General features: G+C 45.6%; 1 protein-coding gene across 1 annotated transcript in view; it reads right to left on the minus strand.

Annotated features, from left to right (window-relative positions):
* MDN1 (midasin AAA ATPase 1) overlaps window positions 1-25,397 on the minus strand; it is a 281,392-nt gene that overhangs the window by 197,660 nt on the left and 58,335 nt on the right. The window contains exons 7-17 of the mRNA XM_044289668.1: window positions 21,111-21,242; window positions 13,490-13,593; window positions 12,865-12,982; window positions 11,097-11,290; window positions 8,553-8,634; window positions 8,375-8,470; window positions 6,868-6,980; window positions 3,866-4,014; window positions 3,076-3,136; window positions 1,720-1,928; window positions 1,493-1,596 (exon numbers count right to left, since the gene is read on the minus strand). Coding sequence (XP_044145603.1) covers window positions 1,493-1,596; window positions 1,720-1,928; window positions 3,076-3,136; window positions 3,866-4,014; window positions 6,868-6,980; window positions 8,375-8,470; window positions 8,553-8,634; window positions 11,097-11,290; window positions 12,865-12,982; window positions 13,490-13,593; window positions 21,111-21,242 — 1,362 coding nt within the window. The remainder of the gene's footprint in view (window positions 1-1,492; window positions 1,597-1,719; window positions 1,929-3,075; window positions 3,137-3,865; window positions 4,015-6,867; window positions 6,981-8,374; window positions 8,471-8,552; window positions 8,635-11,096; window positions 11,291-12,864; window positions 12,983-13,489; window positions 13,594-21,110; window positions 21,243-25,397) is intronic.

A 25,397-nucleotide genomic window follows, 5' to 3' on the forward strand; every position in this document is an offset into this window, starting at 1 on the left:
ACATGGGGGGGTCACGGGACCCCCCGGCGCATTTAGCCTAGGTGCCTGCTCAATGATTTGAACAGGCGCCGGGTTCCGATCACTGCCAGCCGCACGGCAGTGATCAGAAATACACAGGGCGTACATGTACGCCCTGTGTCCTTAAGTACCAGGGCACAAGGGCGTACCTGTACGCCCTATGTCCTTAAGAGGTTAAGTGGATGATTTTTTTTTTTACTCTTTATTTGGGGGGTTGGACCAGGCAGAATGGAGGGTATTATTGGGGGCAATATTTATACTGGAGGGCACAATTGTAGGGCATTTTATATACAAGGGACAGTGCAGCATTACAGAGTGGGCCATTATAGATACTGGGGGCAATATGGTGGCTATTATTTACAATGAGGGCACTGCAAAAAAAAAAAAAAAATTATATATATATATATATATATATATATTATTTATGGGTGTTTTTAAAGGCCTGATTTAATTGTAAATTCGCAATTAATACGAACTAACAGCCAGAATTTGAATCAAGTGAGAAACTGATAGTGTGTCCGTTTTAATGCTTTTTTTTTTTTTTTTTTTTTTTTTTCCAAAGTCGTGTGACTGCAGCCAAATGTCAGGTTAGTGTCCCCTTCTGTGTAAGGATACACCTGAACTGTTAACACACCCAGCTGTAAAATTAGGCTAATTTCACACTAGCGTTTTTGCTGGATCCAGCAGGGTTCAGCAAAAACGCTTCCGTTACGGATAATACAACCATCTGCATCCGTTATGAACGGACCCGGTTGTATTATCTTTAACATTGCCAAAACTGATCCGTTTTGAACTCTAAAGTCAGTTTTCTATTGTGGCAGAGAAAACGTCCCCATTGACTTGCATTGTGGGTCATAACTGATCCGTCTTGATCAGTTTCCCAGGACGGAAAGCAAAATACAAGTTGGGGTTTGCTCTCCGGTATCGGAATGCAACTAAATGGAACTGTTTGCATTTGGGAGCATTCCGTTCAGTTTTGTCCCTATGGACAATGAATGGGGACAAAACAAACTTTTTTTGACGGAACTCAATACCGGAAAATTTTAATGCTAGTGTGAAAGTAGCCTTATTCATACATTTCTGAGAAGCATAAGGGGAACAGTGCAAAGGTAGGATTGAAGAAAAGATTTTCCTTTTACAATGCTAGTTGGGGCATCTCCCACGAGAGCAATTCGTCCATTTCAGCGATGTTCTCCATCATTTTTATGCCTCAGTTATAGAACTATTAATAACTAATTGTAGGCTTCAAAGTTCTTCAGATCAGAATTTCTGGGAGTATTTGGCTTAAGGAACATTGTGGAACACTGTCCTGGATTAAATCTTAAAGGTTTCATTTTAAACCCTTCTAAAAAGATATGTTCTCAAGTGTTATTGTCTTTATTTAACGCACAGAAGCAACTTGAAACGAAGTATGAATTTCAAATTTATCATAGTAACAATTTGGGATATAAAACAAAATGTATCAGAAACATACCTCTACAAATGCAAAAAGCACAGCATTTTCCGTCATCCTCATTTGCTGCTGGGCTTGATTAAGACGCAGAGAAAACGCTTCCCATTTTTCTTTTAACAAGAATTCTAAAGGGAACACGAAGTAAGCAAGAATTAAAAGAACTGTCTAATGTAAGTGGGGAAAGGATGTTGTTGGCAATTTGAAAACCAAGGACGTAATCACACAAAGTAATTATTGCAATAGCTTACCTGTGTCTCCAGTCTGAACTTTAGTCATGGCATTTTTAAGAACATGCTGCATTAATTTAAGGAGATCCTGCCACCTCTTCTTTTTATAGCATGTGTTAATGTGACCCAAAAATGCAGTGTTTTGTTTCCTTGAGAATGTCTGTGCAAAAAGATCTTCAAAGCCCTCACGCAAAGGCAGCCATATAAGTTTGTGGTCCACAGGCTTGTACCTAAAGCAAGCAAATAAAAAACACTTTCCACTAAGCATCATTCATTTGGAGAAAAGTATAATTCTTTACACTGCAAATACACAATGTGTGTTATTGAAATATATATACCGACAACATACTCTACAGTATTACCAAATAATTTCCTCTATGTCTGTACTGAGGTCCACATTGTAACCTTCACACACTGCAACATCATTGCAGAAACTTCTATGGCTGAAAATCAGTTCCATTCATCTGCAAGCCCATGGAGAGCTGTAGAAATGTCTGCAACAAATCTGTGGAGTGTGAATTCACCTTTACCCTAACAAGTGCTCTATAGACATCCCCAAAGAGAAAGGTAATACCCAGTGGTCAATTCATTCAGACATCAAGAGAAATGACAATGCAAATCTCTATGAAAAGATCCTACAACATGGCTATTTCTTGGTAAATACAAATACATTTCTACTTCGATTAAAGGAGAACAATAAATTAATGTCTACCTTTTTTATATTTCTTAATATATTGTCATAGTGGTCAGTTTTACTTCTGACACAGAAATAGAAATCAGGTGCATTTAGGAGGACCTGTCTGCACTACACAAACAAATGGCCAATGTTTAACACTCAATTTCCCTGCGGAGGCACTGCGGGAAACTGAACAAATCGGCAATTGAAATGCCATAGGCTGATAAGTGGAGGTGGAGGCATTTTACTTTAATATATTACAAAATGTACAATTTGTACAGCTGATCTAAGTAAAGTTTATTTAAAGTATAATGGCTCTATAATTCTCTCTAAATTAGGCATTTAAAATTCTACATATCTGAACAATTCTAAAGTCTATTTAAAGGGTTTTTAACAGAAGTTACCCCAGCTGGTCATTTATACTGCAGTAGCATCTCAATGGGTAAATGTAGTACTTACTTCAAATGAACAGCTAATACATGGACTGCCCTATGATGCCCAAATGCCTTAACAGGACACAAAGAAAGGGTTCACCAAGATGAGACAACCACTTTGAAATAAGGACAAGGAACACACACAATGAGTATGCGTCCAAGTTACTTTATGTACCCCGGTGTTTGAACTCAAGATTGGCATGAACATTAGCCACCATAGTTTAAGGAACCACTACATAGACGGAGCCAATTGCACAATCTACCTACCCGCCTAAGAGATCAGCGGTGTCACTCTGCTGGTTCATATTGACGATGCGAAGGCGCTGACCTGTCCAGTTTAATAAAAACGTTTATTAAAACAATATGTCAAAACACAAAGGCAGCCATGAACTAATACATAAAACAATGATTTTACTTCCCCTTGCAAATCCAAGAAATACTTTAAGGCATAAAACAAAAAAACGTGCACATGAATGATCATGTACAGCTGTTCAAAAACAGCCTATCAGCGGGTTCATGTTGCCCAAACCACAGACAGCACCACTATATTTTTTTTGTCTTAAACACTGCAGCAAAACTCATTTAAAAAGAAGTCAAAAACAGGGAGAGACATCATGGGGAGGATTCACTCTTGCTTGTCCCCACCCAGCTCGGCCTTATTGACAGGTGTCTACCTGTACAGCAATTGAGGAGACTTGTCAATCAAACTGACCCAGGCTGGCAGCCGCCCTCGACGCTTCACCCTTGTTTTCAGCTCATTTTTTAAACCATGTTTTCTCTGAAATGTCTGTAACTCCTAAGGATCTCAAACTGCTGTGGTTCGGGCAGTATGAAGCTTCTGACAGGTTCCCATATCTGTTCCTGGGGCAACAAGCTGTTCTTTGACAGCCACCAGGGCAAAGCATATTAGCTTTATAACGGGGAGGTAACACTATCCAATTTTATGACAGGTTACAAAGTAGTCTCTTCTAGATTTTGTTTGTCTAGATTTTAAGAACATAGAATGCTAAGCTTATTCTTATGAAAATTATTAATAAACACAAATGTGGCAATATACCTGCAACATGAGCAAGATACTGAACGGTGGAGGTCTTGCCTGTGCCAGTTTCACCAACAAGTAAGACAGGCTCTGCTTTATTAACGCACACTGCAATTTGTTCAATTAATATTGAAGATGGTCTTGTAGCAGCAAAAGATATTCTGTCCCTGTACAGAAAGAAAAATACATAGACAGTGAAATCAACAAAAATAAGGCATAAATCATAAAATGTATATTAAAGATACAATACACACAGAAACAAAGCTGCAATGTAGTGCACCATAACAGAGTCTACTGTTCTGGGAAGGTTTCTCATAAGCACATTTGTGAGAACAGACATGAAATATTGTACAAGCCGGCCTTGCTCGCAATTGGCATGTCAATTAATTCCAAAGTTGTTTGAAGGAGTTGAGGTCAGGGCTCTAAGTGGATCACTCAGGTATCTTCACAACAAAGTCCCCCAACCATGCCTATAAGGATCCTGCTTTGTGTACTGCGGCACAGCCATGCAGACACAGGAAAGGCTTTCTCCAAACTATTGGCACAAAGCTAAAAGCATACATTTCTCTAAAATGTCTTTGGATGCTATATCATTAGGGGTTGTCCAGCTTATATTTTTAAGTGAAGGCCTATACAGAAGTCATCACCAGAGCTACACAGCACTCATCACTGTAATTGAGGGAGCTCGCTACTACAGCACTGTTCCAATTTATATTTTATAATAGACAATTTAGAGGAGCTCACCAGCAACCTACTGGAGCCCAGTCTTTCAGATACCAGCTGAGAACCAAAAATATATTGAAACACAATTAGACTGGCTCACAGTATTTTTGCATTTATTACACTTAATAAAAATCACAATTATTTACTGTTGTAATTGTAAAATAATAAAATTCATAAAATTAATTGCCCACTAAATAGAAGACATGTCTTAGAAGTATATCAGAATAGCATAAATATATGGGTATTTTGAATGCGGAGCTCACGCATATACCCAACTAGCAGGAGTACTCCAAAGGGATAATAGGACCACTTGATTATGCTGTGTGGTATCGGTCAGTAGCGCATTGGATCCGTACTTTAACAATGTTCAGATGGTTATAGAATAACTTGCTAAATGTTCAACATACCAATCGGTAAGTAGATATCCACCCTGCGGCCCACGGAATGTTCTTATAGTAACCAGAGGGTACTTTGTACCTGTTCTCGTAGCGGTGTCTGCTAGCTACCTCCTGCCACGAGGTACAAGCACCGCTTCTCCTTCTCGGCGTCTCACGTGACCTGACCTGTAGATGGTTTTACTTGGTCGGTGATGACATCCACCTGCGCCTGTCGGAGTAGCGGGATATAGCAGAACTATACCGGTACGGGATTCGACTCCCCTTCACAGGGACTGTTTAGGTGGTGGTTCAATCAGTCCTCTTTAGAGATTAAGTCGCTGCCGTTGCCGCATAGATTTTTCTCGGGTGGTTCTAAATAGTAAATAGCACACAAAAAAGGATCCGTGCTATTTACTATTTAGAACCACCCGAGAAAAATCTATGCGGCAACGGCAGCGACTTAATCTCTAAAGAGGACTGATTGAACCACCACCTAAACAGTCCCTGTGAAGGGGAGTCGAATCCCGTACCGGTATAGTTCTGCTATATCCCGCTACTCCGACAGGCGCAGGTGGATGTCATCACCGACCAAGTAAAACCATCTACAGGTCAGGTCACGTGAGACGCCGAGAAGGAGAAGCGGTGCTTGTACCTCGTGGCAGGAGGTAGCTAGCAGACACCGCTACGAGAACAGGTACAAAGTACCCTCTGGTTACTATAAGAACATTCCGTGGGCCGCAGGGTGGATATCTACTTACCGATTGGTATGTTGAACATTTAGCAAGTTATTCTATAACCATCTGAACATTGTTAAAGTACGGATCCAATGCGCTACTGACCGATACCACACAGCATAATCAAGTGGTCCTATTATCCCTTTGGAGTACTCCTGCTAGTTGGGTATATGCGTGAGCTCCGCATTCAAAATACCCATATATTTATGCTATTCTGATATACTTCTAAGACATGTCTTCTATTTAGTGGGCAATTAATTTTATGAATTTTATTATTTTACAATTACAACAGTAAATAATTGTGATTTTTATTAAGTATATTTTATAATAATTACCTTTTGCCATCATCAAGAGCCTGCTCCAATTTTGTATCCCTATTAAATAACCACTGCTATGACATAAGTAAAACAACCATAAGTGCTTAAAGGTGTTGTGCAACTTTATTTTATTTTTTTAAGCAGACCTATGGCTGGACCCGTACTGGTGATCAACCTGGTCCTGTTGCTGTGTCCTGGCTACATGGCCATCTCCGCAAGCCTTGAGTCTCTTTGGAATCAACATCCTGTTGACATAGTTCACATGACTGCTGCAGCCAATCACTGGCAGCAGTGGTGACCTATCGCCCTGCAGCATGAGACCCAGTGACATACCAAATGGGTGACCGCAATTGGTTGCAGCGGTCACATGACCTCCGTCAACAGGCTGTCGATTCCAGGGCCTGGGAGCTGGAACCCAGCGGTGGAGACCAGGTAAGTATGATCACCACCGTGGCTCTGGCCACGCTTTGAGGTCTGTTAAACAAAAAAAGTTTATATTTGTATAACCCCTTTAAGACAGTGGCCAAAACTGTACAGTCCTGCACACTGTTCTCACATCTCACAGTTCTTAAAAAGACACACGGTAGATGCTTCAGGAGACGACTCATGTCAGTCAGTTCTCCTCTAATCAATGTTGCAATAGCACAAAAGACTAAAGAATTGGCCAAGAGCATCCCCACTGTTTCAACCTCCTACTTATCGAATCAATATCACAACAGCTGTGCTTTACAGTTACTAAACAAAGCATTAATGCCTGAGAATGAATGAGAAGATTCATAGGATAGACTTTACATTCAGAGTGTATTTTACCCTAACTTTAAAAATTCACTGTTATACATAATATCGAGAGAAACAATGCTACGACATACCTGTGAACTCGAATGCTCTCAGTTTGCTTTCTAAGCATCTCAACTCTACCGACAGAGACATCCAGTTCTCGCACCACAATCTCGGGTTTATAAAGCTGACAATAAAATTCTGCCTGTAGTAAAAACAGCAGTTAACATAAAGGTGCAACTTTATTTAAATATTATCTAGACAAAAATTCAACCTGTCCATGTCAATTCAAGAAAATAAAGCGCCAGCACAGATTGCCCATGGGAATTGTCTAAGACTATCTCAGAATTTCTACTGTAACCATAACCTGATCCCTTCACAAGTCCAACCGAGCAGGCAATTATTATGAAAGAACCATTCAGTTCTGATAACTGCCTGCTCATCAGGAAACACTGCAGTTATATGCAGCGCTTGTTCCAAATACACCCATCATAATGTCTGCAAAGTGCAGCAGATTATGTCCGTGCTATACAAGTGAGAAAAATATATACTTAACAGCCTATGAAAGTGCATAAAAAGAAGCAGGAAGAAAGTAATAAGCATGTAAACCAAGATGCATTACTGATGCAATACTGTCTGACAATACGGAACCCATGCATATATCACAGCTGGAATATGGACCGGGTTCAATATGCTTGTGTGAAAGATACCTATTGGATGGGGCTTCTTTCACCCTTCTCTGCATGAATTAGGTTGGAGGGGGCTTCTTTCCCCCTTCTCTGCATGAATTAGGAAGATCCCATCCCATCTATACTGGAGAACACTTGCTTTTTGGTGGCTACCAGAGGACTGTAGGACATTGTACTTTTATTCTGGAAATGGTTGTCACTACCCCTACAGAAAATTTAGGAGCTGCACATGTATAGAATTTTTTATGTGCTACTAAACTAACTGCTGACTTATATGAAAGAGTGTGGCGAGCATGCAAGGCTCGAGTCTCTCTAGAATCAACATACGGTTGACATAGTTTAGATCACTGCTGCAGCCAATCACTGGCAGCAGTGACCTGTTGCCCTGCGGCATGTGACCCAGGGACATACCAAATGGGTGACAGGTTACCCCAGCGGCCAATGATTGGCTGCAGCGGACACATGACCTCCATCAACAGGCTGTTAATTCCAGGGACCTGGTACCTGCTGAAGTGGCCATGGAGCCGGAACCCAGCAGGGAGGATCAGGCAATTATGATCAGCACTGTATGCTCTATGATGTGCAGAAATGACTCTGCAGAGGTGATGAAATTTCCATCATATTTTCAGTGGTGGGATTCTTTATGATCTACCTTCAGCATTATAACAGAGGACGTAACACTCATTTTAACCCAGCATGCTGCTTATGTTGAGAAGCCCCTGATACCAGCGAACACAGAACAGCTAAAGAATCCTTTACAGAGCAGAAGTGTCATCCCTTTGTAAGGGCACAATAGCCAATGCAATCTGCAATCCGTCAAAATGTATTTTCTAATTATAGAAATAGTGACATAAAAATAAACACAAACCATGAAGAGGAAAAATAAAATCAATCAAAATATGCAGCTCACCTTTTGCTTGGAAATGTTCAGTTTGCTGCCAATTACTTCTGCCATCTTAAGTCTGACCGCTGGTGATGACAGCATTGCAGTGAAGCAGTCCAGTGCCTAGTATGAAATAAGTATCCACATGCAATTTACTTTACAATCAAAGGTCATATAAATAGAAAAGTTTTTAAAAATATTTTACCTCTTGGAATATATTTAAAGCAGTGCTTGCTGAGGAGCTATCAAAATTATACGCAATTCTGTTGCTCCACTTCAGTAAATCTCTATTTAAAAAAAAAAATGAAAAAAGTACATGGTTAACACATTTCACGGCTTATTATATAACAGCATTGTATGCTGCAGTTCTGTAGAGAGGTTTCAAATTATACAGAAAGCTCTGTCACAATCTAATTTCCCTACATCAGACACACAGTAAAGCAAATTTCACAGGAAGCCAGTTAAGCAATCAGTGGGGGACATATTAGTAGCGCTGCAGCTAACTATTATTTTACCAATCAAGTATTCTACCAATTATTTTTACGATTAATCAAGTACTCTAGTAAGAAAAAATGAATTAGACTGTTTTCCTTTATAAAAACTCAGACCCCCTGCCATCAGTCCCTAACACCCTTCGTCACCCCAGAGCCATCAGCTCTCTCCCCCACCCCAGAGCCATCAGCTCTCTCCCCCTTGTGTCAGTCTCTGCTCCCCTAAGGCCAGACACTTCAGCTAAACCACGGACGCATGGTCCGTGAAAGCTTAGCCTGCCATCCTCCTGACACCCGAAGTGCACAGCGTCATTAGTTGCTATGACGCCGTGCACTCCGGGCGTCCGGCCGTAGTCGTGCCCCCACCCCCTCGGTGTCACCAACTCACATTTACAGCAGGGGCGCGGCCAACACTCCATCATTCCGCGCTGCTCTGTGCTTGATGCCACACAGCGCATCAGGTCGTGGCGTGGGTCAGTGACGCCAGGAGGTCAGTGCAGCGCAGGACCATGGACGTGGAGTGTCCAGAGGCCCCCTGCTGGAAAGGTGAGTATTCAGAGCGCATTGCGGGCCAGCGGGAGACCACGGAGCGGGAGTAATAGCCAGAGCTGGTCACGCGACACAAACGAATCCTCAATGCAAAAAACTTGCATTGAGGATTTTTTGTGTCGAAAAACACGATTTAATCGAGTACTCGTTGTAGCCCTACATTGAAGTTGCACACAACTTTGTGGAAGGGGGCGTGTCTTGGCACTACCGCCGCATTTACTATGACTTTCTGGCACACACCTGGGGGAAGATGCGCCTGATTTGTTAATAGGTTTCTGCCATTCTACACTGAGGCTTCTACAGTTCTGACCCAAGCAACAGTGCTAAGCACTAAGCCTCCATGCTGTTTAAAGTGGTTCACAGACAAAATGACTGGCGATGAACATTATATGCTTGTACTTTGTAACAATTCCAATTCAGTACCCAAGAACTGCTGAATATAAAAGGCTCTGTACACCTTCAGATGCAATTTTTTTTTTTATGATTGTATGTTAGTCATTTTTGGCTAAAAATCTTTTCTTTTTTTTTTTCAATAGGATTAATAGCTTTATTAATATTGAGCTGTTCTGTCACAAAGGGTTAACTGTTTTTCTAGCTGTGTGGCTGGTACTTTCACTTTCCTCATCTAAAAAACCTTATCTCTAAACTACTAAGAGGTCAAACACTTATTTAAGCCACAATGTTATCAGTATTTCATCAGGGTTGCGGTTATTTGCCGATTTCCATTTTAGTGGATGGGGCCACACAGCAATGGGGTAGCTTCCGGCAATGGTAGAAGGCAGGAAAATTGGTAGTGTGAAACTAGCCTTAGATGTCCCAATAATTGGTCTTTCACACACCACAATCAGTGCTGCCTCTCTTACCTAGCTATATGCACTGTACCAGAGTGTCCTCCAGGCAGTTGTCATACTTGTGATATATAGGCAGCTGTTTTAACACTTCTGAGCAAGCAGCGATATATACTAGGTTAATGGGAAGAATGAAACACAGCATCACTCTGTGCCAAACACTTCCATCCCTGGTACTGGACTCAGCAGAATGAGGCAGCTGGGGAATTCTTTTCAGGTTTGGCGCTAGGGCTCGGATGTAGCGACTAAAGTATTTTGTGTCTGTATGTGCACTGTCTATACCAGGGACGGATTGGCCATAGACCTTACAGGGAAATTACCCGGTGAGCCGATGCCCAGGGGGCCACCTGAGCCCTCCTCATGGCCGGGCAGTGGAAGTTTTGGGGGATGTATTTTGTGCTGCTAGCAGTATTTTGTGATTGGCTGTTGTATTTGGTTCTGTTGGGGTGGTATATTGTGCCACAATATGGTATTGCTGGCCGTGCCTTCCATCAATTTGAACCAGACTAGAAAACGGGGCCACTTTTAGTACTCCCTGTTCAGTCACCATATTCACATTTTGCAAACTCCTGATGCTGCATACATTACTGTATAGCAGTATAGAAGACGCATACCTAGAGTCTGGCAGGGTTTCATAATTGTCACCTGCCAACAGCATAACCCCGCTCACACAACAGCACAGCAGATAAAGGAGAAAAAGTGAGGCAGTGGAAGAAAATACTGAAGGGTGGGAAAAACCTTTAAACAATATAAGGATAACCTCATACTGCAGTATATAGTTATATAAAGTAAAAATGTACATCCAAATAAAAATTCTGCATTGAAGTACAATGCATGTGTAAAACATAATAAATTAACTACCGTAATGATAAGCCTCTCCCTTCAAGACTAGGTCTTTTGTCTGATAATTTCAGGCCTTCCGTGCCAGGCATATTCAGCTGTGTATCAGTGCTGTCAATGGGCAACAACTGGTGCTTATCGCCGGTAAGCTGGATGTAGATGTCAAGTAATCGGTCTATGGCAAGGTCCATATTAGGGTGCAATTGTTGAAGAACCTGGAAAAAAATAATAATTGTTACTCAATGCTATTAAACAGGAAGTAGATATTTACTATGGAAGACATCAAGCAGACAAGAGATAAGCGGACCAGCAGCTCTCTCTCGATATAGTCGAACCAACCAATAGCCCCATACAAATGCACATGAAACATAATATATAAAAATGTAATAAAGTTTATTGAGCATATATTAGTACATATGTACTAATATATGCTCAATAAACTTTTGTATTACATTTTATGTATTGTGTTTCACGTGTATTTGTATGGGGCTATTGGTTGGTTCGACTATTGGTGCTCTTGTATTATGGACTAGCCCCCTAGGACAGTGATGGTAAACCTTTTACAGACTGAGTGCCTAAACTGTAATCCAAACCCCACATTTTTTTTAGCCTGCCTACATTTAATCCGCTGCCTGTGCTGTACATAGTGCACCCTGTGCTGATTAATCACAGGAATAGTCTAAGGTATATTGGCACACAATAGAATGTTTCCGGATGGTGGGTGCCCACAGAGAGGGCTCCGAGAGCCGCCTCTGTCATCCGTGCCATAGGTTCGCCACCACTGCCCTAGGATATTGTGTTATATGGTCTAAGGCAGGGGTGCACAACCTGCGGCCCGGGGGCCACATGCGGCCCTTGATACCATTCTGTGCGGCCCCCAACCATCTGGTAACAGACATGTATGCCTATGTCTTGTGGCTGCTCACATGTATTTTTCATGTATTTCTCCCATTAGATGGGAGTCCTAGAAGTGTAACTAGACATTAATGGTATATAATGTGTGTTCAGGTAGATTCAGGCTGGGTTCACACCTGAGCGTTTTACAGCGCGTTCCTACGTGCTGTAAAACGCTCAACAAGGAGAAACCGATGCTTCCCTATGGGAATGGTTCTCACCTGGGCGTTTTAAACAGCATGTACGATCGCGCTGTAAAACGCCCGACGCCCCAAGAAGTAAATAAGCTTCTTTGGGGCGTCTTGTTGCGCGTTCCCGTACATAGACTTTCGGGAACGCGCGACAATGGGCGTTCGCTTGTCTCTGTATGCGCGATTGTTGCTTAAAGGGGTTGTCTCATTACAGCATATAGAATTTATTATGGAGATAACTTTAGAAAAAGGCCACTTACTAATGTATTGTGATTGCCCATATTGCCTCCTTTGCTGGCTGGATTCATTTTTCCATCACATTATGCACTGCTCATTTCCATGTTTATGACCAGCCTGGAATTCAGCAGTGGTGGTCATGCTTGCACACTACAGGAAAAAGCACCAGCCTATGTGTGCATGCTCCCAAAGTCCCTGCCACCAGAGAGGCCAGAGCTTGTTCCTATAGTGTGCAAGCACAGCCACCCCTGATGGATTGCAGGGTGGCCGTAACCATGAAAATGAGCAGTGTATAATGTGATGGAAAAATGAATCCAGCCAGCAGGAGGAGGCAATATGGACAATCACAATACATTAGTAAGTGCCTTGTATTAACCTTGTCTACATGATAAATGCCACTTGCTGAAGTAAGACAACCACTTTAAGGGTGGCATCTTGTCAGCAACATCTTTACATTTCTACTGTACCTCTTTCAGCTCACTTCGGTTCATGTTATCAAGATGTATTTTTGTCCAATATTTGTCAAGCAATGAAGCATGGCTAGTCTGTGGTCTGTACCATAATCCAGAATTGGAAGTTAGTAACCTAGAACAAAATAAATCATTATTTCCCGGCAATAGCTAAATTAAGGTTTCATTTGTTAACATGCTAAAACAATATATGGAGCAAAAAAAAAGGAATGGCAATGCAAGTATGAAGCATACAAGACTATGCCCAGGTTTATATAGTGTTCATCGCTGGCACTTAATAGAAAATGCCTTATCCTGTCCGCAATTGCAGACAACAATAGGACATGTCCTATTTATTTATTTTTTCGGGAACGGAATTGCGGATCGGAAAGTGCAGATCCGCATTTCCGGATCCATAAAGTACATCATGTGGGCCCCATAGAAATAAATGGGTCCGCCATTCCGTTTAGCAAAACGCGAAAACGAATTGCGGACGTGTAAATGGAGCCTAACAGATTAGTCTGGGACAGGAAGGGGTGTTACATATGCCAGAAAAAACATACGCACTTTTTTGCAGTTCATGCAATGGCCAACATTAATAGCGTCAAAAACAGTCGTAAAAAGTTAGCCGTGAATTCCTAACCTTCTAGTAGCAAATAGCTGAAAACCCGGAGATACTTTGATGCAGTCACCTCTTCCAGGAATAAGCAGCTGACCATTTTCCAAAACTGAGATTAACACTGATATCTGGAGAGAAAAAATTAGAAATATAAGATTACATTAAAACATATAAGTGCAAATGCCAATGTAAGAGCAATATTAGAGAGAAATGAGCAAAAGCACCATGTTTTAACAACACATAATACATGTAACAAGTTAATGAAAGCACTGGGATAAGGAGATTTTTGTGAAACTCACCTGTAAAATCTTTTTCTCGTCTTTTCCATTGGGGGACACAGACCATGGGTATAGCTTAGAGGTATTACTAGGAGGGACACTATGCAAAACGAAACTCCTCCTCCTCGGGCTATACCCCCAGACACCTCCAGGAGGAATTTAGTCGTTGCAAAAGCAGTAGGAGAAGGAGAACTGAAAAAACCACAGTGGAAACCATCACACCAACACACCCTGAGCATAAACGAAAAAAGTGGGCGGGAGCTGTGTCCCCCAATGGAAAAGACGAGAAAAAGATTTTACAGGTGAGTTTCACAAAAATCTCCTTTTCTCGTACATTCAATTGGGGGACACAGACCATGGGACGTCCAAAAGGAGTCCATGGGGTGGGAAAAACCAACACCGCCAGGAGAAAAAACGTCCAACCGTTAAACGGGCACCACGGCCTGCAATACCCTGCGCCCGAGGACAGCATCAGCCGATGCCAGCGAGTGCAACTGATAAAACTTTGCGAACGTATGCAAGGACGACCAAGTGGCAGCCTTACACAACTGGGAGGCGGAGGCGCGATTGCGTCTGGCCCAGGAAGCTCCCACTGCCCTTGTGGAGTGAGCGGTAATCCGCGACGGGGGAACCTGACCACGAGCGCGATAGGCCACAGCAATAGCGGAACGGATCCACCGCGCCACAGTAACCTTGGAAGCCGCCAGACCCTTACGAGACCCCTCGGGAACCACAAAGAGGGAGTCCGAACGACGAAAGGAGGCGGTGGCCCCCAGATACACTTTCAGGGCCCTGACGACGTCCAGGGAGTGGAGAGCACGTTCCTTGGGGTTCGCCGGAGAAGGACAAAAAGAGGGCAGGACAAGATCCTCGTTAAGGTGGAACGGGGAAACCACCTTGGGCAAAAAAGAAGGAACCGGCCGTAGCACCACCTTATCCTGGTGGAAGACCAGAAAAGGCTCCTGACAGGAAAGCGCGGCCAGCTCCGAAACCCTTCTGATGGAGGTAATAGCCACCAGAAAAACCACCTTCCAGGTGAGGAAGACTAGGGAGACCTCCCTCAGAGGTGCCTCCTGAAGGGCGCGCAGGACCAGGTTAAGATCCCAGGGGGGTAAGGGAGGAACATACGGAGGAACCGAATGCGCCACCCCCTGCAGGAAGGTTCTCACAGGCCCCAAAAAGGCAATAGACCGTTGAAAAAAGACCGCCAAGGCCGAAACCTGACCCTTCAAAGAACTGAGCGACAGCCCCACCTCAAGGCCGGACTGTAGAAAGGCCAGCACCACCGGAACAGAGAAACGAAGCGGCGGAAAACCCGACTTCTCACTAAAAGGTTAGATAGGCCCTCCAGGTGCGATAATAGATCCGCGAAGAAGCCGGCTTTCGAGCTCTGATCATGGTTCTTACCACTGCATCAGAGAAGCCTCTCTTCCTCAGGATGTAGGTCTCAATAGCCACGCCGTTAAACGCAACTGACGTGAATTCTGGTGGAAGAGCGGCCCCTGAGATAGAAGATCCTCTCTGTCGGGAAGAGGCCACGGAATGTCCGCTAGCATTCGGACGTTGGAGAACCAGACGCGGCTAGGCCAATCCGGAGCGATAAGAATGGCCGGTATCCCCTCCGCCTCGATCTTGCGCAGCACCTTCGGCAACAGAGGAAGTGGAGGGAAGACAGAGGAGGTCGAATCGCGGCCAAGGAGACACCAGCGCGTCCACTCCGAACGCCCTTGGGTCCCGAGCGCGGGCCAGGAACACCGGCACCTTGTTGTTTAGCCGGGACGCCATTAAATCCACGTCCGGGCGGCCCCATCGGCGGCAGATGTCCTCGAACACCTCCGGATGTAGGGACCACTCTCCCGGATCCACCTTGGTGCGGCTCAGAAAATCCGCCGTCCAGTTGTCGACGCCCGGAATGTACACCGCCGACAACACTGGAACATGAGACTCCGCCCATAGGAGGATCCTCGCCACCTCCTGCATCACTGCCCGACTGCGCGTTCCGCCCTGATGATTGACGTAGGCCACAGCCGTGGCATTGTCCGACTGAACACGCACCGGCCGAGCCGCAAGGAGGGAAGTCCAGTGGGAGAGGGAGTTGAAGATCGCCCTTAGTTCCAAAACGTTTATCGGAAGACGGGATTCCTCCGTCGACCAGACCCCCTGAACTGTGAGGTTCCGGAGAACGCCTCCCCAACCGATGAGGCTGGCATCGGTGGTGACTATCGTCCAGGAGAACGGAAGGAAGGACCTCCCTGATGAGAGATTCGGGGAGGCCTGCCACCAAGGGAGAGACATCCGAACTTGCCGGGACAGGCGGACGGGAGCGTCTAGACCCCGAGAGGTCTTGTCCCATAGGGCAAGAATCCACTGTTGTAACGGTCGAGTGTGGAACTGGGCATACGGAATCGCCTCGAAGGAGGCGACCATAAGGCCCAGAACCCGCATGCACTCCCGAATGGTGGGACGAGGAGCTTGTAGAAGGAGCGACGCCGCCCTCCGAATCTGAGAGGACTTGGAATCCGGAAGAAACACCCGAGAACTCGAGGTGTCCAAAATCATCCCCAGGAAGGAGAGTCTCTGGGAAGGGTGCAGAGAGGATTTTGGTAGATTGATCAGCCACCCGAACCGTTCTAGAGATTGAACGGTAATTCGGACGCTGTCCTCGGCCTGTGGAAGAGACAAGGCTTTTATCAAGATGTCGTCCAGGTAGGGCAACAACGAGATGCCCCTGGTGCGAAGAAGCGCCATGAGAGGCGCCAAAACCTTGGTGAAAACGCGAGGGGCGGTCGCCAACCCAAAAGGCAGGGCGACGAACTGGTAATGACGACCCCAGATGGCAAAACACAGAAAGCGATGGTGAGACTTCGCAATCGGGACGTGTAAGTAGGCGTCTTGAATGTCCACAGACGCGAGAAATTCCCCTGGAAGCAGAGAAGCAATAACGGAGCGAAGGGACTCCATGCGAAACCTCCGCACCCGTAGAAACTTGTTCAGAAGCTTCAGATCCAGTATCGGGCGCACCGACCCCTCCTTTTTCGGAACGACGAACAGGTTTGAGTAAAAACCTGTTCCCTGTTCCTCCGGGGGAACGGGAAAAATGACACCCCGGTCCAGAAGAGAGGAGACCGCCAAAAGGAGGTCCGAGGCCCTGGCTGGATCCCCCGGAACGCGAGACGGGAAAAAACGTTCCGGCGGGCAGGACGCGAACTCCAAACTGTAACCGGACGTCACAATCTCCAGAGCCCAGGCGTCCTGAACGTGAGCCCTCCAAACCTGTTGAAAGGAGAGCAAACGGCCCCCCACCACGAGGGGTGGGGGCACCCCTTCATGCGGAGGGCTGTTTGGGAGCAGGGGGACGGGTTGACTGTGCCCGTGGTCGCCAAGAGGGCTGGGGTTTGAAGAAAGGCTTCTTGCAGGATTCCTGGGATCCCCCAGCCGACGAGGACGAAGACGCCCTGGCCGTCTAGAAGCGACGAAAGGACTGGACCCGGAACCCTGAAGCCAGAGATCGAAAGGGCCGTTTGGATCTGGGTTGAGGCAGATGCGTACTCTTGCCCCCCGTTGCGGCAGAAATGAATTTGTCCAACTGGGCTCCAAAGAGCCTAGATCCTTCAAAGGGAAGGTTAGCGAGGGAACGCTTGGAAGAAGCATCAGCATCCCACACCTTCAACCAAACCTCTCTACGCTGAATGACCGAGAGGGCCGAAATACGGGCAAATAGGGAACCGATATCCATTGAAGCTTCACAGAGATATTTAGAAGCCTGAGACATTTGGAGAATAAATTCCAAAGTGTCTGCAGGGGCGCCCTGTTCCGTCAGATCCTGGTGGTGGCGCCGCAACCACGCCGTAAGGGCTCTGGCAACCCAAGCCGACGCAAAAGCCGGTCGCAGGGAAGCGCCCGCCAGAGAGAAGATGGACTTGGAAAGTGAATCCAGGCGTCTGTCCACCGCATCCTGCAGGGAGGAACCGTCTAGGACAGGGAGGGCCGTGTTCTTGGCCAACCTGGCCACCGGAGGATCTACCTTAGGGGAAGAAGTCCACTTTTCCACCGAGTCAGAGGGGAAAGGGTAAAGCGTATCCATGCGCTTGGTGGCCGAAAATTTCTGATTGGGTCGGTCCCAAGCCTTTGATATGACCGCTGTGAATTCCTCATGAACGGGGAACACCGCGGATTCGGGCCTTTTGGGCGGAAAGAGGGAGAACTCCCGACTAGTGGAGGGAGTGGAATCTCCGTGGATATTAAAAGTGTCACGGACAGCCTCCACCAATTCGGATACCATGGTGGAAAGCTTAGGCAGGGGTTCCCGCTCCGTGGCCTCGTCCGATCCGGACAATTCCCCTTCGGATTTGCGCTCCCCACGAGAGGGAGAGTCAACCGGGCATGCCTCAAGGCGTGGGGGAGAAGCGGAGTCATCCGACGAGGAATGCTGCCGCTCACGCTGCCTCTTAGACGTCAGACGCCCCCTGTGAGAATCACTGAGAGGAGATGGAGCGGTGGATGCTACTGGAGTAGTAGCTGCCATACGCTCCATGAAGGACATGGCTGCCTTGGCAACTAGGGCCAGATCCGCTGCCGCACTAGACATGGCGGAAGCCCAGGCGGGTACCGCCGGTTCCGCAGGGGCATAGGGAGGACTGGGCTGAGCAAGAGAAGGAGGCTGATCCTGTTCAGGAGCAGGGCAAGAGTCACAGGTGCCAGAGGCAGAAAAAGGCAGAAGGCACACCTTGCATGACCCCAAAAGAGCCTGAGAGGAGGCCTTGGCAGATTTAAGTGCCCCAGGCTTTGGCATGATGGAACCCCACAGTAAAAGATCTCCTACCAGTTGCTGCAAAGATCAGGAGCAGAGCAAGCTGTTATCCTACCACCCAGGCAACGCTAGCAGAAGTCTCCGGTGTAGAGAGATGAGGAGCTGCACTGCCGTGAGCAAACAGAGTCTCCGGTGTAAGGAGAGTCAGAGCGGCATGCCGAGGCTCCGCCCCCCGAACGCGTCATCATGGCGCGAAAAAGGCGCGCGCGGGAAAACAAGCGCGCGCGCGAAAATAAGCGCGATTTGAACACACACCCCGTCTCCCCTCACGCGCCGCAGCAAGGGTTAATGAGGCCATGGAGGAGCGGCCTGCCGGCGGGCGCTGAGAGAGCGCAGCAGCCAAGGCCCGAAGAGAGAAGCGCTGAAGCCCACAGTTATGATGGAAGTTTAAGGGGGAAGAGATGCCCATCAGGATCCTTCTTCAAGCTCACCCAGGTAGCCACAGACAAACAGACACAGAGGGAGGGGGAGGGACTGGGCAATACTTATCTGCTCAGCATGCTCCCTCGATGTCCAGACCAGCAGGGATGCACCTCTTCAGACTTCTGACTCCAATCCAGGAGAACAGTGCTCTGGAGGAGGGTAGGCGGCAGGCGTCCCAGCAGCTGGTGGGATGCCAGAGCTGACATGTTGAGCCTGGATCCACTTTTCTTCTGTGGGGGGATGGGAGGTAGCCAGGACACGTCAAAAGACGGTGGCAGACACTCCACGGGGGCCAGGAAAGCGCAATGCTGACCTGCGTCCCCATCTGAAAACAGAAAAAAATAACAAACAGGAGAAGAATAAGCGTCACCTCCTTGGACGGACACTAAGCAAAGACTGAATTCCTCCTGGAGGTGTCTGGGGGTATAGCCCGAGGAGGAGGAGTTTCGTTTTGCATAGTGTCCCTCCTAGTAATACCTCTAAGCTATACCCATGGTCTGTGTCCCCCAATGGAATGTACGAGAAAGATTATTGCAAATCTACCAGATTTGAGACACTTACGTTTAGGCTGATTTCAGACAAGCACGTGCCAGTCTATGAAACCCTGTGATGGCTGCATTTTCTGCACTGACTACTGCTAAACTGACACAATGTGGTTTTTAATCATTTGACTTCAATAAAGATGGACTGTTTTTAACCCCTTCAGGACCCAGCCTAACTTAGCAAATCTGACATGTGACACTATGTGGTAATAGCTTTAAAAACGCTTTTACTTATCCAGGCCATTCCTTCATGACAGTGGTTAAACGGAGTCAAAATATTTCATTTTTATTCATTAAAAAAATAGCAAATTTACCCAAAATTTTGAAAAATTAGCAAATTCCCAAATTTCAGTTTCTCTACTTTTATAATAGATAGAAATACCGCCAAAAAAATATTATTTTACATTTCCCATACTTCATGTTTGTATTATTTTGAATATTACATTTTTTTTGGTTGGACGTTAGAAGGCTTAGAAACAAATCTTTATTTCCAAAAACCAATTTTTTCAGGACCAGTTCAGTTATGAAGTCACTTTCTGGGGCTGAAGTCAACCATCAAGCTATTCAAAACTGATTTTACAAACCTTCTTAACCCCTTTAGGTGCCCGACGAAATTAAGAAAATTAAAGGAAAATGGGAATAGAATTTCAAAATTTTACTTTTTGGGCAGATTTTCCATTTTAATCCATTTTTTTCAGTAACAAAGCAAGGGTTAACAGCCAAACAAAACTCAATATTTATTACCCCGATTCTGTAGTTTACTATCACAAATGGGGTGTTTCTGTAAACTGCTGTACGGGCAAACGGCGCAGAAGGAAAAGAACACCATATGGTTTTTGGAGGGCAGATTTCACTGGGATAAATTTAAGTTCACATTTGAAGACCCCCTGATGCAGCCCTAGAGTAAAAACTCCAAAAAAAAGACGCCATTTTGGAAAATACGGGTTAAGGCAGTTTTGTAGGTACTAGTTTAGGGTACATATGATTTTTGGTTGCTCTATATTACACTTTTTGTGAGGCAAGGTAAAAAAAAGATAGCTGTTTTGGCACAGTTTTTATTTTTTGTTATTTACAAATTTCCTCTGACAGGTTAGATCATGTGGTATTTTTTATAGAGCCGGTCGATAAGGACGCAGCCATACCCAATATGTCTACTTTTCTTAATTTCCCTATAAAAAAAAAAACAAAAAAAAAAACTTTTTTTCACTCTTAATATTTATCCTACTATGGGACTTCTCTTTTTCAGGGTTTGATCGCAGTTTTAATTCAGTACAATACATTCTATTTTGTACTGAATACTGAACTGTCAGCTTCTTACACAGTAAGACGCTGACAGTTGCCTAGGAGACCCAGCCCTCAGGCTGGATCTCCTGGGCTTTCTGTTGACCGTGGCAAGTAAAAGGGTTAATCTGCCGGCATCACCGCATACAGTGATGCCAAAACATGCAGCAGGGGCCCGGCTGTTACCACATTCCCATGTGCATGTACGTGATCAGTAAGGCACAACATTCCCCCACGTACATGTATTTATTTCATTAATACTGCAGAGCATATAAAAGACAAATAGTATTGGAGAAATGACATTTCCTTACCACATCAAGTGGTGCATAATCAATATCCTCTAACAAAATCCAGTGGCCGTTGGCAACAGCTTGTGTTAAGGTTCCTGGCTGCCACACAAACTCCCCTGGAATATCTGTGCAGCGATACATCCCAAGCAACATCTAAGGAGGTAAAAATAGAACAGAAAATTATAGGTTATGGGTATACCATGTCTTCTTGAAAAATGCCTGCTGATTTGACTGCACCATGGGTCTACATGATTCTCCAAAAACTAAAAGCTATAAAGTTGATGTTAGAGGACTGACTTTGAGGAACACACAATGGAATAGTTAACTGTACAACAATCTACATTTTTTAGGAGGTGCCAAGGTGAATTTCCTATAGTATGCCACAGTTGTGCATGCTTTTTTTCAGTTAATAACAGTGCTTCTTTATAATAAACACTGCAAATATCTCATTTTTGTTGCAATTGACGCAAACAAAATGAATCATTATACAGGTGCTTCTCAAAAAATTAGCATATTGTGATAAAGTTAATTATTTTCTGTAATGTACTGATAAACATTAGACTTTCATATATTTTAGATTCATTACACACCAACTGAAGTAGTTCAAGCCTTTTATTGTTTTAATACTGATGATTTTGGCATACAGCTCATGAAAAGCCGGAATTAGACTTACCGGTAATTCAATTTCCACGAGATCACCACGACGGCTACAAGGAGATTGACCCCTGACCTCTGTAGGGGCAGGAACAGAGAGAGGGTTTAAATCCCCCCCTCCCACCAGCACCAGTGTGTCCAAAATTACAGAGACAGAAAAAAGGTGGTGAGAACAAACATAATAAACCAAGAGGGTATTACTTCATAACCTCCCAGGTAAGGCTAAAGGAAGGGTAGGGAATATATGTGCCGTCGTGGTGATCTCGTGGAAATTGAATTACCGGTAAGTCTAATTCCGGCTTTCCACTTCATCACCACGACGGCTACAAGGAGATATAAAAAATTATAGCTTAGGGGGGGACGACCGCCTGAAGGACTTTTCGTCCAAAAGACAAGTCTGAGCTAGATAGGTCTAACCTATAGTGTTTTGTAAAGGTGTGGATGTTAGACCACGTAGCGGCTTTACAAATGTCTTCAAGGGAAGCTCCGGCCCGTTCTGCCTGGGAGGAGGACATAGCCCGGGTAGAGTGAGCTCTTAAATTTGAGGGGCAAGACAGGTCTTGGGACTCGTAAGAAATGGAAATGGAGTCTTTTATCCACCGTGCTAGAGAGGATCTGGAGGCTTTTAGACCCTTATTCTTCCCCGAGAAGAGGACAAACAGGTTATTGGATCTACGGAAACCTTTTGACACTTCAAGATACCGTAAGACAGAGCGTCTTACGTCTAGAGAGTGGAAGTTAGATTCCCTATCGTTAGAGGGATTATTGCAAAAGGAGGGTAAGACTATCTCCTGGTTTCGGTGGAAGTCCGATACTACCTTAGGCAAGAAACCCGGATCCAATTTAAGAATAATCCTATCATCGGTGATACGGAGATAGGGTTCCTGTATCGATAATGCTTGGATCTCGCCTACCCTTCTTGCGGACGTGATGGCCACCAAGAAAGCAGTTTTAAACGACAGATGTTTGATGGAACAATCAAATAGGGGTTCAAATGGAGCGAGAGTTAAGCCAGTGAGTACCACGTAAAGGTCCCAGCTGGGGATCCTAGATTTTAGAGAGGGACGTAGACGGGAGGCAGCTTTCATGAATCTCCTGATCCAGTGATGACTGGCTATATCTCGATCAAAGAAGCAGGCTAGTGCCGAGACCTGTACCTTTAGGGTAGAGGGTCTGAGACCTAGTTCAAGTCCCTGCTGGAGGAAGTCCAAGATCTTCAAGAAATTGGGCGGCTCTAAGTTTGGGGCCGGGTTCCCCATCCATGTACAGAATCTCTTCCAAATTTTTAGATAAATTGAGAAGGTAACCTTCTTCCTACTCGCTTTAAGGGTAGTTATCACTTGGTCCGAGAGCCCCTGTGACCTCAACTTCTGGACCTCAGGATCCAAGCTGACAACTTGAGGAAGCTTGGGTCTGGATGTAGTATTGGGCCTTGGTGAAGCAGGTCCCTCCTGGTAGGAAGAGGCCATGGGTCCTCTACTGATAGATTCCTTAGAGCAGGAAACCAGCTCCTCTTCGGCCAATAGGGAGCTATCAGGATTAGTGTCGTATCTTCTAGGTAGAGTTTCTGGATTATCCTGGGAAGTAGAGGCAATGGTGGGAACGCATAACTGAGATCCCAGTCCCAACGAATTGTGAGCGCATCCAACGCCCAGGGATTGTCCCGTGGGTTTAACGAACAGAACGTCGGTACCTTTGCGTTTCTTTTGGATGCGAACAGATCCACCTGTGGAGTGCCCCATCTTTCTGCCAGTAGCTGGAACACTTCTGGATTCAAGGACCACTCTGTCTGGTCTATCGACTGGCGACTGAGATAGTCCGCTTCCACGTTCAGTATCCCTTTTAAGTGGATTGCGGAGATGGAATTCACGTGGGATTCTGCCCAGTTGAAGATCTTCCTTGTAATAGACATCAGTTTCTCCGATCTCGTGCCTCCCTGGTGAGATAGGTACGCCACCGTCGTCGTGTTGTCTGAAAGAATCTTTACGTGTTGACCCCTCAGAAGTATCTCTGCGGTTTTCAGGGCTTTCCAGACCGCTTCTAGTTCCCTGAAATTGGAGGACTGAGAGCGGATAGTTGGGGTCCAGGAACCTTGAAACCAACGGTCTCCCACTGTCGCTCCCCATCCTTTCTCGCTTGCGTCTGTAAGTACCTGAATGTAGGGGATTTTCTCCCAAACGACCCCCAAGGACAGATTGCTTGTGTTTTTCCACCAATCTAGGGAGGTTTTTACTGCCAGAGGGATCAGGACCTTCTGATCCAAGGAGGCCTGCTGTCTGTTCCAAGCTCTGAGGATCCACGACTGGAGGGATCTGAAGTGGGACTGGCTCCATGGGACGGACGTGATGCAGGACGAGAGAAGACCCAGGAGGCTCATAGCTTCTCTTATAGGACAGGACCTCCTGTGCTGGAATCGTCGGACCTTTAATTGAAGGTTTCTGACCTTGTCTGGCGGAAGGAAGGTATGTTGTGTTCGGGAATCCAGGATAACACCCAGGAACTGGATAGTGCTGGAGGGCACCAGGTTTGATTTCTTCAAGTTCACCAACCAACCCAGATCCTGAACGAGAGACAGAAAGGTTTGTAGGTCTGTTCTGAGTTCTTTCTCTGAATTGCCAATTAGGAGGAAATCGTCCAGGTACGGTATGATCACCAGTCCCTTGTGTCTCAAGAAGGCCATCATCTCGACTACCAGCTTTGTAAACACTCTGGGTGCAGATGATATCCCAAAGGGAAGGGCCGTAAACTGGTAGTGACGGGTTACCCTCTTGTGGTCCTGGATGGCGAACCTCAAGAACCTTTGTGACTCTGGATGAATTGGGACGTGATAGTATGCGTCCTGAAGGTCTACTGAGCACATCAGGGCATTCCTCTTTATCAACGGAATCAGGGATTTCAGGGATTCCATCCTGAACTTTCGATAGATGACAAATTTGTTCAGGGCTTTCAGATTTATGATTGTACGGAAAGAGCCTTCTTTTTTCTCTACCAAAAACAGGTTTGAGTAGAAACCTTGTTTTTGCTGTGTTGGCGGGACTTGTACTATTACGTCCGTTGCCAGAAGGCTTTGAATTCCTTCCAGAATCTTTCCGCGTACTTTGGGGGAATGTGGGTTGGTAACAATGAAGCGGTTTGGGGGAGATGAAGAGAGTTCGATCCGGTACCCGGATCTTATGATGTCCCGGACCCAAGGGTTCGGGGTAATGGACTCCCAAGGAGTCAGAAAATTCTTCAATCTCCCCCCCACTCTGACGTCATTGTTTATCCGAGGGTTTACTCTGGGAGGAGGAGGGGTTATTCCTACCCCTGCCCCCTTTGGGGTAACTCCAGCGTCCTGACTTCCCTTTACCCTTAAAGGGATTGTTCTGGCTAGTGGGGGCCCGAAAGGGATATTTCCTTTTGTAGGGTCTCTCTTCTGGGAATCCCTTTTTCTTGTCAGCCGCTTTCTCCAGGATACGGTCTAGGACGGGGCCAAAGACGTATTCCCCTGAGAACGGGATGGAGCAAAGCTTCATCTTTGATGTGTTGTCACCCGACCAGCTTTTCATCCATAGGGCGCGACGGGCCGCATTGGAGAGTCCCGCGTCCTTTGCAGCGAATCTGACCGATTCCGCTGAGGTGTCAGCCATAAATGCTGTGGCGGATTTTAACAGG

The sequence above is a fragment of the Bufo gargarizans genome, chromosome 4 (assembly GCF_014858855.1).
Source record: "Bufo gargarizans isolate SCDJY-AF-19 chromosome 4, ASM1485885v1, whole genome shotgun sequence".
NCBI classification, from domain to species: domain Eukaryota; kingdom Metazoa; phylum Chordata; class Amphibia; order Anura; family Bufonidae; genus Bufo; species Bufo gargarizans.